Genomic DNA, 14,026 nt, shown 5'->3' on the forward strand with positions numbered 1-14,026 from the left:
ACTGGGTGGTGTAGATTCAGGCCTCTCCCGCCCCTGCAGCCTATCTATCACACGAGGCCCGAATTTTTCGTCAGATTCTGTGACAAAGCTTTGATTTTGTTTTTCAAACTAGAAGTTCGAAATTGCTCTATAATAACCAATTATTGTTCAATAATAACCAATTTCCACTTATTGATAAACTTTATGAGTGCTATTAATGTTTTCAGTGGCATGCAACCTGTACATATCTGTTTACAATCTCTTTAAAAATGTGTTCTTGGGTTTCATGACCCTTTAAGGAAAATATATTTTTTCTCTATAGGTTTTATTAACTTCTAATAGTTCTAATGAATTAGGTGTTAGCTCTTTAAAAAAGCTATTGTTCAACCCAAAATCTCATCATTTATTTACCCTAATGTCATTCCAAACCTGAATAAATTTCTTTCTTTGTAACATGAATGAAAATATATATATATATATATATATATATATATATATATATATATATATATATATATATATATATATATATATTTTTTTTTTTTTTTTTTTTTCATCTATACAATACTAGTCAAGAGTAGCCTAACCCAAATGGTTTGGTTGCTAACATTATTCAAAATATCTTCTTTTGTGTTTCACAGAAGAGAGAAAGTCATACAGGTTTGGAACGACATGAAGGTGAGTAAATAATGACAGAATTTAATAGCAGTAAATTAACTTTACAGCACCCTAGCTCAAAATAAATGCTTTACGGTCAAGTTCATTTCTATGTGACAAAAGTGCAATATTAAATTTGTTAACTGCATTTGAAGTAAATTCAATAATATCGATCATTATTTTGTCCCTGTCCTAGTTTTATTTATTCATTTATTTACTCCAATTTAACCCCAGCAAAAAACATTTGCAGAGGAACTCATGGGCCACATGGGCTGGGTTTGTCCAGGGTTGAATTTTAGCCCCAGTCCAGCCCTGGTGATCTGAACCATATATTTTCATACTTTTCAAAATATTTATGAGTAAACATCCTATTCAGAAGTTTAGGCAGTAATGGTAATATTTTATTTGAATTCAATCTGTAAAACCATAAAAAAAAAAAAAAAAAACATGGAAAGAATCAGAGCATGTTATAGTTTGGCACCATACCCCAAATGAAGAATCTATTACTATTTAGCTATAGCTCTGTCATTTATTTTGAAAATCAGTCACCAAATATGAAGACTAGAGTCTGAGCCTTTCAAAGGCTATATAGTTTGTAAAGATTACTTTAGGTTTAGACAATGATATTATTGTTATAAATGTATGATTGTACAGTGCTCAGCATAAATGAGTACACCTCCTTTGAAAAGTAACATTTTAAACAATATCTCAATGAAACACAAAAACAATTTCCAAAATGTTGACAAGACTACACTCAAAAAAATGTTTGGTTAAAAACAACCCAAGTTGGGTTGAAAATGGACAAACCCAGCAATTGGGTTGTTTTAACCCAGTGGTTGGGTTAAATGTTTGCTGGGTACCTGCTGGGTAGTTTTATTTAACCCAACTACTGATTAAAAATGACTATATGGGTGGCTTAAAATGAATCAAAAATAGGTGAGAAATTAAAAATCAGACACATAATTACTAGAGGCATCAATAATAATCAAAAAGTGTACATTTATTAATAAGCAATTTAATAAATGTTTATTGTTTATTATTCATTATCTTATTAATAAATGCTCATTTATTAAACATATTAATAAATGTTAATTTCCAGCATATTTTGGGTTCATTTTAAGCAAGCAATACAGTAATTTTTATACAACAGTTGAGTTAAATAAAACTACCCAGCACGTTGGGCAAACATTTTTTAGAGTGTAAGTTTTATATAACATAACTGTTTAACTTATAACATGAAAGTAAGGTTAATAATATAACTTCAGCTTTACTCAAATTAGGGTGATGCAAAAATGAGTACACCCCACTGAAAGTCTCTGGAGCAAAGCTAAATTTTAGACTACAAATGTCTAATTTAACAAGAATTCAACCACAGGTGAGTCTAATTATTCATTACACAGATGTCCAGAAGACAGTTGACAATAAAAGGGTATTAAAAACCTCTTCCAATTTCACCACATGGAAGAGAAATGTCACAAGATCTGAAAAAGAAGATATCTTTACACCAGAAAGATGAAGGGCCCGTGCTGACAAAGATAAAGACTACTAGGACTCTATACTCTGGAGTGATGAGACCAAGATAAATGTTTTTGGAACTGATGGCTTTAAAACTGTATGGCATCGCAAAGGTAAGGAATACAAAGAAAAATGCATGGTGCCTACAGTGAAACATGGTGAAACACGGGAAACTGCATTTTTTTGATGGCATCATGAATTCACAGATGTACTGAAAGAGAAGATGCTACCATCACTCGTGCCCTTGGTTGTCGTGCACTTTTCCAACATGACAATGGTCTTAAACACATATCTAAGGCCATTGTTGGATTTCTGAAGAAGAACAGGGTGAAAGTGATTCAGTGGCCAAGTATGTCTCCTGATCTGAACCCAATTGGACACCTATGGGGAATTCTGAAGAGTCAATTGAGCATCACTCTTCATCCAGCATCTAGTCTCTAAAAGAGGTCATTCTTGAAGAATGGAAAAAGATAAATGTTGCAAAATGTCACCAACTTGTTCATTCCATGCCTAGAAGAATTGGTGCTGTCATTAAAAATCATGAAGGCCAGACAAACTACTAGATGTAGTAGTTTTTGTTGTGGGGTGTACTCATTTTTGCATCACCCTAATTTGAGTAAAACTGAAAAATGTGTAATCTAAGTTATATTATTAACCTTACTTTCATGTTATAAGTTAAACAGATGTTATATTAAACTTAGACTTGTCAACATTTTGGAAATTGGTTTTGTGTTCATTGAGATACTTTTCAAAGGGGGTGTACTCATTTACGCTGAACGCTTTTTGTTTTTTCATAGTGTGATTTTTGGGGAATTGTATAGACTCCAGTGATGGCCAATTTGACCATACAGGCTGTAACCAGAATTCAAACAGTCCATGAAGGTTAAATAAGATTATGGAAGTAAAATGGATTGATTTATACTACTGGTCAAAAGTTGGAATAATTACTTTTTTTTTTTCTTTTTTTTTTTTTTGAAAGAAATAAATCATCTCTTTTTATTGCTAATTAATCAATTAACATTTTGTCAATTTGATGTTATCAGAAGTGGTGAATAATTATGCCTTTTTTGTGTTTGTGTAAAATCAAACAATGTTTGAAATTTGTTATAATTCAACTATTGTATAGATTTGTGTATATATGTACAGAAATATCAACAAAAAGCTTCACTGTTAAAAACTTATTTTCTTGGTCAAAACCCATATCACTTTTATTGTTAATAGGATTAACCCATATCACGTTACATTTATGTGAATGCTAATATTCAATTTCTCAAAAAGGCATTCAGGTTCACTCAGCTTCCTGACATGGCTCTTGAGTCTCCTCCACCCCCCATCCCACCAAGGACAGGCCCTCCACCTGAGTCCTCACTGCGACGGTCAGAACACACACACACTTGGGCCTTGTTATGCCTTTTTTTTTTTTTTCTCATGGCAGACTAGGTGCAGAAGTTTATTCAGCATTTATTTTTGTTCCATCATTTACACATCGTTTCAAACCCAAATGAGTCTGTCTTCTGTGGGACACAGTAGGAGATGTTCACAAGTCAAACAATTAAAGTAAATGTGGATAGGGCTATCAAGCTCCAAAAATGACATAAAAGTATGTAGGCCTACGACTATATAAGTATGTGTGCTATATAAGTCTTCTGATAGCTTGTCATTATTAAGTAGTTATGCTCTGAAAACTGAAAAGCTTCCTTTTTTATTAATAATAATAATACAATTAATAATGTTTGGGTATATTCTTAATCTTATTAACTCTTTTAACCTGGTCCAGTGGGTAAAAGACTTGACTTATATACAGGGCCATACCTTGTTCTTTTACATTGGTTTGCCATCTCTGATATTAGTGTGTCTGATTCCTTGATATCGGATCATAAGGCGATTTTATTTTCTGTCTCTTCCTGATCTTTCTTATATCACTACGAAATATAGCCTACAACATATTATATTTTATCTTTTCAGTTTAGTGCAAATTTCAATCAGTGTTTTATGAATTCCTGTTTACATCTGCATCTGGACTCACCGCTACCTGACTTCGATGTCAACCAACAGTCTATTAGATTCCACTTGGCTGGATATATTAAATGCCACTTGTAACACAGTTCGTAAATGGGAAGAAGGAGGCGGGAACCGGCGAACATTCAACGTAACTTTAATTCAAAAATAAACAAAGAACAAAACGAAAGTAATGCCGGCAGACCCTCGCGGACGTCTGCCGGCCACACAAACATAACAAAACCATAACATAAAGTCCAGGCCTGGTCCTCTCTCGTCCTCCACGGTCGTCGCTCCTCCTTTTATGCTCAGGGAGCTCCTCCGTGAGAGACTCAAGGCCGGTGCGCCTCCCAGGTGATGCTTGTTATCACTTGCGTCACCGGCCTCGCGCCGTTCCCTCACGGCTCTCGCCCGCCCTGGTCGCCACACCACTGCTCCTCTCAAGCCTTACAAGCCCAAACGTAAATCTGCACTGTGGCAAAATTCTGAGACTCGACTTCTATGACAAGCATGTAGAAAGGCTGAGCGTAAAAAGACAAATTACAGATATCGTTTCAACTGTTCAAAGACTGTTTATCAGCCTATCAGAATGCGGCGAAGTCCGCAAAAGCTACATACTTTTCAAATTTAATTTTAAAAAACCATTCCAGACCCAAGGTTTTATTTTCAGTTATTGATTCTGTTGTAAATCCTCCAGTCAATACAATGTCTGCTGCTTCTAATGCTCTGTGTGAAAGCTTCCTGAGATTTTTTTAATGACAAAATCTCTCATTTAAGACCCAATGTAAGCTTTTTTTCATAGTGAACCTTTGCTGCATCCTGCTTCCTGGGATCTTTTTGAACCTATCTCGCTACAGGTACTTAAAGACACCATCGCTATTCTTAAACCCACCTTTTGTTCTTATGACATCATACACCCTAGATTATTAAAATTCATTGTTGGCTCTATTTGACTGGGTTTGGTGTCTTTTCTTAATAAGTCTCTCTCTACTGGCTCTGTTCCTGATCATCTTAAAGTGGCTACTGTCACTCCCTTGCTCAAGAAGCCCTCACTGGATCCTTCTGTGTTGAAAAACTTTCGTCCAATCTCTGTTTTACCATTTATCTTAAGGTTTTGGAAAAAAATTGTATTTGCTCAACTTCAGTCTTTTCTAAATTGTAAGCGTATCTCTGAGATTTTCCAGTTAAATCTGCTCATAGGACAGAATTTGCTAAACGACATTGTTTTAGCTATGTGATTCTGGTGACTTGGTGGTTCTTGTTCTTTTAGATTTAACTGCAGCATTTGATACTGTTGACCACTCCACACTTATTGCTAGATTAAAGTCATGTGTGGGGATAAAAGGTACTGTCCTCAAGTGGTTTCAGTCTTATTTATCTAATAGAAAGTTTTTGGTCAAGATAGCTAACTTTTCCTCTTCTGTTGCCCACCTCACCTGTGGCCTCCCACAAGGCTCCATCCTGGCTCCCTCTCTTTTCTCATTGTACATGTTATCCTTGGGTTCTATTTTAAGAAGGCACGGTGTATCTTTCAACTTTTATGATGACAACACCAACATATATTTACCTATCAAGAGAAATGATCCGTCTGCTTTAACATCTCTTCTATTGTGCTTAGATGAAGTTAAATCTTGGCTTGCTCAACATTTTTTATCTTTAAATGAAGATAAAACTGAGGTGATAGTCTTCTGCCCCACTGACAATTTTCAGACCTCCAGCATCGATTTGTAGAGCTTATCTGCCTTTAGATCTATGCATGTGCAAAATTTGGGTGTCCTTGGGTGAGCCTTTGAAACTTGACAAGCAAATATCTTCGGTAACTGGAACTATTTTATTATTATTTTTTTTTTAACTCTGTCTTTTATCAAAAATCAAACACTTCCTCACAGACAAAACTCTTGAAATGGCTCTTCATGCTTTTATCACTTCTCGCTTGGACTACTGCAACTCATTGTATTGTGGTATTCCCAAGTCTCAGATTGCCCTTCTTCAACTGGTCCAAAATGCTGCTGCTAGATTTATTCCCAAAAGTCGTAAATATGATCACATCATTCTAATTCTGATAGATCTTCATTGGCTATTCAGTATAGAATTGATTTTAAGATTCTTTTATTTGTATTTAAATCTCATACATAACCAAGCTCCTATACTTATCTGAATTGCTGTATCACTATACCCATTCCAGAAGCTTAAGATCAAGTGACCGAAACCTCCTTCTAGTACCACACTCAAGACTTAAATGTAGAGCTTATCGAGCATTTTATATGGTTGGGCCACGGTTATGGAATAACCTGCCCTTATCAGAGTGGCACCTTCCCTGACGATTTTTAAGTCTCTCTTAAAAACGTATCTGTTCTGGCAAATTAATATCTTTTGCACATTATTTTATTTCATTTATTTATTTATGTTTCTTTTTGTCAATATCTGTGTGTATATTTTAGGGTTTGTATTCAGATGTTTTGTACCGCACTTTGGTCAGTCTTGTGGCTGTTTTTAAACATGCTTCATAAATAAATTAAACTTAACTTGAAACTTGATATTCAAACATACAGCATCATCTCAAAACACATCATGCCAAGTTTGCTGTCACTGTTGTAACCAATCGCACTGTGCCAAGTTTGATTAATGGCTTACTGTAAATTTTGGTCTGTTCCTCATGCAAAGTTATTGCAGGGCTCTAGACTAACATTTGAGAACTGCGAATATCTAATCTCACACTGTGCTGTCTTTTAGGGTACGCTCACTAGGTGGTCCTACTACCACACTTTAACCCTACTGCTAAACATATCTTATGTTATGTTTAGCGATAGATTTACGGGTAGGGTTAGGGTGTGGTTGGACCATATAGCTCCACCCATTACATCCAACTGGGGGAAGCTGGACGTCAAGCTCCATCTATTGGCTCTGCAGCATCTCAAATTCAGTAGCACCAGTGGGAAAAAATGCGACCATTTAGTCACAGTCTAGAGCAGTGGATCTCAACCCTTTTGACTTCAAGGTCCTCCCATTGTCCACAACATTTGAAGCCCCCAGATGATGACTGATGACATGTAGCAGATTGTGTAAAACAGGTTCTTCAGTAAAGTTTTGACCACATTAATAATTTAGGAGCCTTAGAAATTTGTGTATCAAATATAATACATTGTGCTTATTATTTTTTGGAGCTTGATGGTATCAATAGCCATTCACTTTCATTGTTTGGAAAAAGCAGTCAGGAAATTATTCTTAACATTTCAACAGAAATGTGGGTTTGGAACAACATGAGGGTGATAATGAATTATTTTTGGGTGAGCTATTCATATACTCATGCATAGTCAGGTAAATTAATAATTTTCAGGTTTATTTCAGTACTAAAGCCAAATGTGTATTTTAAATTGTGAATCATTTTGATAAAGTCAGTCATATAACGCATGGTAATTCTCTCTGTATAAAGGCAGCAGATTTTGACTTTTGACTTTGATCGTAAATCAACACTGTCACCTGGTGGTAAATCCATGTCAATGCATGTATGAAATTGTTACTATGTTCTTCAGGTCATCTTCTGATCTTGGTCCAAAGGGTCACTGCTCTGAGTTAATGCCCAGTCAGCATGAAAGCGCCCCCTACATGCCAAACAGCAGAGCACCACTCCCACCTGTCTCTACTGAGCCCATTCCCGACCACTCAGGTTAGTGTGTGTTTCTATTGTTTTTCTATGGTTTACAAACAATAATGCAATAATGGCCTCACTCTCTCAAAGGCATTCACACGCAGAATTTCAGCTATGTATATCCATGAACATTGATGGATTCCTGTATTATACTTCTGTATATATGAGCAATCTTTTTTGTTATGGTACCATATTTATAATTTTCATTTCATTTATTATACATCCAGCAAATGAGAAGTTCAGCATGTAATAGTTATTCAGAGTGTAGTTATTATTATATTTATAGTCAGGGAAGTTTAGCACTCTTCTTGAACCATTAATGATCTGCACATGAAGGATACCATACCTCGAATTGTGAACCTTGTTGAAGAGAGTTGGGCTGTTACTTTTTTAAATGATTCGACTTGGCTGATGATATACTGTATTGTAAAACATCAGAAACTTACATTGAAGGAAGGACTAAACCCATATCTAGATAAGAATATCATACATTTTTGAGTGGGCTATTCTGACTTCAAATAGCAGACAAATCACATAGCAACCACTCAGAACACCTTAGCAACTTCTTTAGCATCATGGCCATGAGTATGGCACTGGCAAACACTACTCATATTTCCTTCAGAATATGTAAAAATGAATTAATCTTATCATGCTTAATATTAGCATGTACTTGTTTCAATCCTTTCTCTTTTTTGTCACAGGAAATCCTATGACAGCAGTGTACTCCATCCCAGCCACTCGTCCAGGATGCACAGGATATTTTATCTCCACACCACCCTCCTCTTATCACAGCCCGTCCTGGATGTCTTACCCCCCTGAACCCGAGGATGTGCCTCCTCAGTGGGCCGAATCTGTAAGAATGCATTTATCAAATTTATTTATTGGTTCTCTATCAGTCGTCCAATTCTGCTTCAAACTGGGTTGCATCCCAAGACCCCAGTGTTACAGTGCATGCACCACTAATACAATTTAATGTGGAGTAAACCTCATGGACTGCAACCAAGAGAGCAGAACTGGTCTGTCACATGTGCCTCTATACATTGTTCTAAATTTGGGGAACATTCTGTCTGATCATGTGACCTGCTTTTTGGCGCAAGGATTGTCCTTCTTATCCCTGTTTGTGTGTGCCTGCATTCACACAGTGTCTTTTTGCAGAACCAGTGTCATTTAGAAACCATTTGCTGAACTGAATTTATCGCTGACGTTGAGTGGAAACAACAAATTCCCGGGGTAGTTGAGCACATTTCTTCAAATGAACACTTTTCTTTTTCTTTCTTTCCTGTGTCACAAGCAGGGTTGTGTGCCATTCAGAACTGAAATAACTTTTTAAAAAAATGAATTGAATTGAAGTAGCAAATAAGATTCAGAATTTAAAGAAGTAGAATGAAAAAGAAATTAAATTTAATGATATTCAAATAACCTATAGATATACAGTAGCTGTGTTCATATCCTGATATGAACAAGCTATATCTATATCTGATATGATATATTCAGATTTTCTGCTTTTACACAACAGGGGCAAGACTCAGAAACCATTCTTAAGAATAGCATTCTTTCTAACTGCTATTTTCTAATTACTTTTCCTTAAAACTTAATAAGAATTCAGGATATTAAAAATAATTCTCTTCACTCTTTCCCCACCATTGATGGAATTTTCTGTCATTTATGACATAATGCTTCCCCAGCATTGGCAGAATTTTCTGTCTGTCTGTGTTTTCACTGTTATACAGTAAGGGACACTATTATGCATCTTCTGAAAAAGTACCCAACGTCTCAGTTACCAGTCCGTGGAGTCTCAAGTGAGATCGACACAGAGCATGTCCTACTTTCTGGCCAGTTGGGACAAGTATACGGGAGGACACTGGCTCTACACTGAGATTATAAAATCTCACAAATGTGTTAGGTGTTGCCCAGTCTGCAGCTCTACAAATGTCTGTTAGCCAGGCGCCATGCGCCAACGCCTAGGAGGAAGCAACACTCCTGATTGAGTGTGATTTCACCCCTAGGGGGCATGGCTTTATGGTAAACCAAGGCTATAGCATCCACTATCCAGTGGGATAACCTCTGCTTGCCTCCGTAACAGACAAAGGCCAACTGAAAATGCCTGTAGGTCCCTGACCCTCTTAACAGAGGCCAAAGCCGTCAGGAGTGCCATCTTCAAAGAGAGGAACTTTAGCTCCACTGAGAGCAATGGCTCAAAGGGTACTCTCTGCAGCACTGATAGTACCACTACAAGATCCCAAAAGGGCAACTGTTGAGGGCAAGGCAGATTAACCCTTTAGAACCTGAAGCTAAAATAGCCCATCTTTAGATATTATGTTTTTTTTTTTGTTTGTTTGTTTTTTTTTTATATAAAATTGTCACACAAAAACTCTACAAGTTTTTTTTTTTTTTTTTTTCAGAAAACAAATGGCTTTCAATATATTACAGTTATTGACCATTAATATGTATGCTGAGTTTGTAAATAGAATTTAAATAGACACACACACACACACAAAAAAAAAATATTTAGAAAAAAAAGAGGAAAATGATGATTGAAAGAATCTAACACTTCAAACTTGAAAATTCAGCTATATTTCAAATATGCAAGTCTTTTTGTGACACCAGGTTGCACAGTTTTCATTCAAGTCAAGTCAAATTTATTTATATAGCGCTTTTACAATTGGTAATTGTTCAAAGCAGCTTTACATATTAGAAGCACAGAAAAAGGGAAGTGGTTAAAAATAAGCTGTACAACCAAGCGTGGTAATATGTAACATATACAAGATGGTGCTACATTAAGCCAATGTCGGCTGACTCCCAGGGGTGGAAAAAAAACCCTAGGAGAAAAACCCAGCGTGCTAGCACTGGAAAAAAAGTCCTAGGAGGGAAAAAACCCCTTGGAAGATATATATAATATATGTAAATGGATATGGAGATCAAAATCTGAATTATACATTTTATTATAGAGATTAAAAATAGATTATATATAAATATATGTAAGCGGATACGGGGATTAAAAATCTGAATTATAGATGCAGCCAGAACTGGGTCTGTAGGCCCATTGTCTCCTGGGCTACGTTGTAGTCAGGTCCAGACACAGGTTCTCCATCTGATCTGGATACGGCCTGAATCCAGCACCCAGCAAACCTCAGGATAAGCAGAGAGACAGATATTAGCGGAGATGCCATTCTTATTCTGATGTACAGGTATATCTAGTGTTATAGGAAATGTTCTCGGTTCCGGCCGACCTAATTCAGGAGACTTTCTTTTCCATATACGAACACATATACATATGTATATGCATGCATACATTTACACACACGGACACATTACACAGATGCACACACCAAATGCGAAAGAGTCTCGCTTAGCCTCCTCCCAAGTCTTATCAAAAATCAGACCAATCGCCTGTGTACTCCATCATGTTTTTGTTTGTTTCTTCTATGATTTATGCGATCCAAAACTCCCTAAAATGCCGCACTCCATATCTCTCTGTTTAAATCCTCCTTCCACCTTTTCTCCCTGAAAGTGGCTGCCATTTGCTGACGGAAGGCACGAAATGACTGTAATAGCCCATTAATTGCCAAAACTCCCATGTTGTCTACTGTCTGCAGCAATTTGAATTATTACGATAGTGCAAACGGTTGAAGAGTTATGGGGTCCCACTTTACATTAAGTGGCCTAACTACTATGTACTTACTATGTACTACTATGTACTTCCAAGAGGACTTGCTCCTCGTCCTCCCTGATCTCCCTGATGTTAGTTTGTGCGAGAAGGCTCACTGGGGGAAACGCATACTTGCACAGACCACACAGTGCATTCATGCCGAGGGTCCCCTTGGTCAGGGAGTAAAACAACTGGCAGTCCGAAGTGTCTGGAGAGGCAAACAGGTCTACCTGACCATCTCCGAGGTGTTCCCAGATCAGCTGGACCATTTGGGGATGGAGTCTCCATTCTCCGGGGCATGAGCGCTGCCGTAAGAACTCATTGGCTGCACAGTTGAGCTTGCCTGGAATCCTGACTCCACAAGAGGAGATGGCGAGTGAGTTGCAACATGTGGTGGGAGGGTAGACCACCTTGTCGCATGCATCCTTGCCCACCATCGTAGCATGAACACCCTGAAACGTGGGGGGATGCCAGGCAAATTGAATCGCATAGCCGGGCCTGAACGTTCAAATGAGCCAGCGGGATGGACTGGGGAGCTCTAAAGGAACTACAGGCATACTCGCCGTAGGTCAGCGAGGTGGAAAATTTGGCCCTGACATGGGAGGCGTAGTGTCCCTTGGTGAGGACAGGGTCTGGTTCCATGGACTGTCAGAGGTGGCGTGAGAAAGCATATCATTCTCTTAAGGCTGCCTCGGGCTGAGAGCTAGCTACAGGAAATGAGGGGGACAAGAGCAGCGAGGTGTCACGTCGTCAACTTGGGACCCAGAGGTAGAGGAAACAGCTTTTTTTTTTTGACAATTTGGGTACTGCCGGCCACCAGGCCAGAACAGAAAGAAAAGGAAAACCAAGAATTCTCCTCCAGGAGAAGGAGTGGTCCTGCTACCATCTCTTGAAGAGCTGACGTCTCTGACTCCGGGGATGGCCATGGCATGCAAAGCCCTACCCGCAGCACTGTAAGCCTTGCCAACAAGTGTGGATGAGAACTTTCAGGCTTTAGTCGGGTACTCGGGATCATCATGTCAGGTGGAGGTGCCTTGAGGACACAGTTGCATTGCAGCAGAGCACTACACTGGGGGTATCCCTGCATACTCTTTGGCTGCCCCACCATCGAGGGCAGGGAAGGCGGAGGTAGCCTCAGAATGGTTACTGGCAGTTACTGTAATGCCACTCCCACTCCCATAACTGAAATGCCACATTTTCGGGTGTCTATATTTAGTTTTATAAATTAATATGAAAACAATTCAGAGGACATTACAATTGTTTTCGATGGAAGGGTTAAAGGTGCAGTGTGTACATTTTAGCGGCATGTAGCGGTGAGGTTTTGATAGTAGATTGTAATTACTTGAAAGACATAGGTGGGGTGTTCTACATATTAGGGAACAAATAGGCATAATTATTCAACATTAATGATTTAATTGTTTATGTTTTGTTGAAATAACCTGAACTAATGAAGGTCGTTGTGGACTAATGAAACTTCCTCTGTTATGTGACAGTGTTGAATTTCTTTAAATGGCATTTCAGACATTTCCTCTTCCTCTAGGCTGGCCAATTAAATTCAAATTTACACTTGACAGCTACAAAGGAGTCAATTCTTTAATTCTGAATTATGCCCAACCCTGGTGACAATGTGACCCTTATTCAAAGTGTTTATGATTTCATAACTTTTAGTTTAATGAAAATTATCAAATCACACAATTCAAACTTGTTTGAATGGAGTATCACTAATATTACTCATATTAGTAGATCCTTATTTCCCTTATCCCTTTTTATTTCCCTTATCGTGAGTGTCTTCCTTGTGCATTTGTCTGTTGGTTCTCTTGTTAAGTGTAAAGTTTGGTCAACTGCAGCACAGCTCAAGACTCAAAAAAAACAAAAAAAACAATACACCCTTGCTTACTGGTTTTAGCATAGGCCTTGTTGAATGTTATTTGTTTTCTATTTCAGATGCCCTTACCAGGCTACGCAGAGGCCTTTCCTCACCCTCACTATCCTCAGGGCAGCCCTCTCCTGTGGCACCACCGCCAGGCCACTCAGGGTGGTCCAGACCAACCGCCCTCTTCCTCCACTGCAGCGTCCCAGCAGAGTCTAGCAGAGCCTGGAGATCTGATCAGCCCTGACACCCCCCTCAGCAGCCTTTCCACTTCAGCCCTGGTTAAAGCCATCCGTGATGAGGTGGCCAAACTTGCCAAGAAACAAGCAGACATGTTTGAGTTCCAGGTGTAGAACTTTCCAGTGGATTCATGGACCAGCTGCATTGATATATGTATAACTTCTGTAAAAATTAGACTTCTAATTTCACTGGACTTAATCATATTTCCCTGGATACTTTTTTTTTTTCTTCAATGAAATGCCTGTCTGTTTTCAATACAGGTTTTGTGTGGTTCTCTTTGCCATTGTACTATAACATTAATGTGTAATTGCATTTTTTTTTTCTTTATTGTAGTATAACATTAATATGTAATTAAATATTTTATTTAATCAAACAATATGAAAATTCACACTGTTTTCCCATTTTAGCAATGTTAGGTTTAATTATGAAACCTGACATGGTAATTAAATGGATGACTTACCCAAAAAAT

General features: G+C 37.8%; 1 protein-coding gene across 1 annotated transcript in view; it reads left to right on the plus strand.

Annotated features, from left to right (window-relative positions):
- kiaa1549lb (KIAA1549-like b) overlaps positions 1-13,670 on the plus strand; it is a 151,569-nt gene extending 137,899 nt beyond the window's left edge. The window contains exons 19-22 of the mRNA XM_067389021.1: positions 3,430-3,527; positions 7,683-7,816; positions 8,500-8,651; positions 13,392-13,670. Coding sequence (XP_067245122.1) covers positions 3,430-3,527; positions 7,683-7,816; positions 8,500-8,651; positions 13,392-13,670 — 663 coding nt within the window. The remainder of the gene's footprint in view (positions 1-3,429; positions 3,528-7,682; positions 7,817-8,499; positions 8,652-13,391) is intronic.
- The last annotated feature ends 356 nt before the right edge of the window (positions 13,671-14,026 follow it).

Source organism: Chanodichthys erythropterus, chromosome 7 (assembly GCF_024489055.1).
Source record: "Chanodichthys erythropterus isolate Z2021 chromosome 7, ASM2448905v1, whole genome shotgun sequence".
NCBI lineage: Eukaryota > Metazoa > Chordata > Actinopteri > Cypriniformes > Xenocyprididae > Chanodichthys > Chanodichthys erythropterus.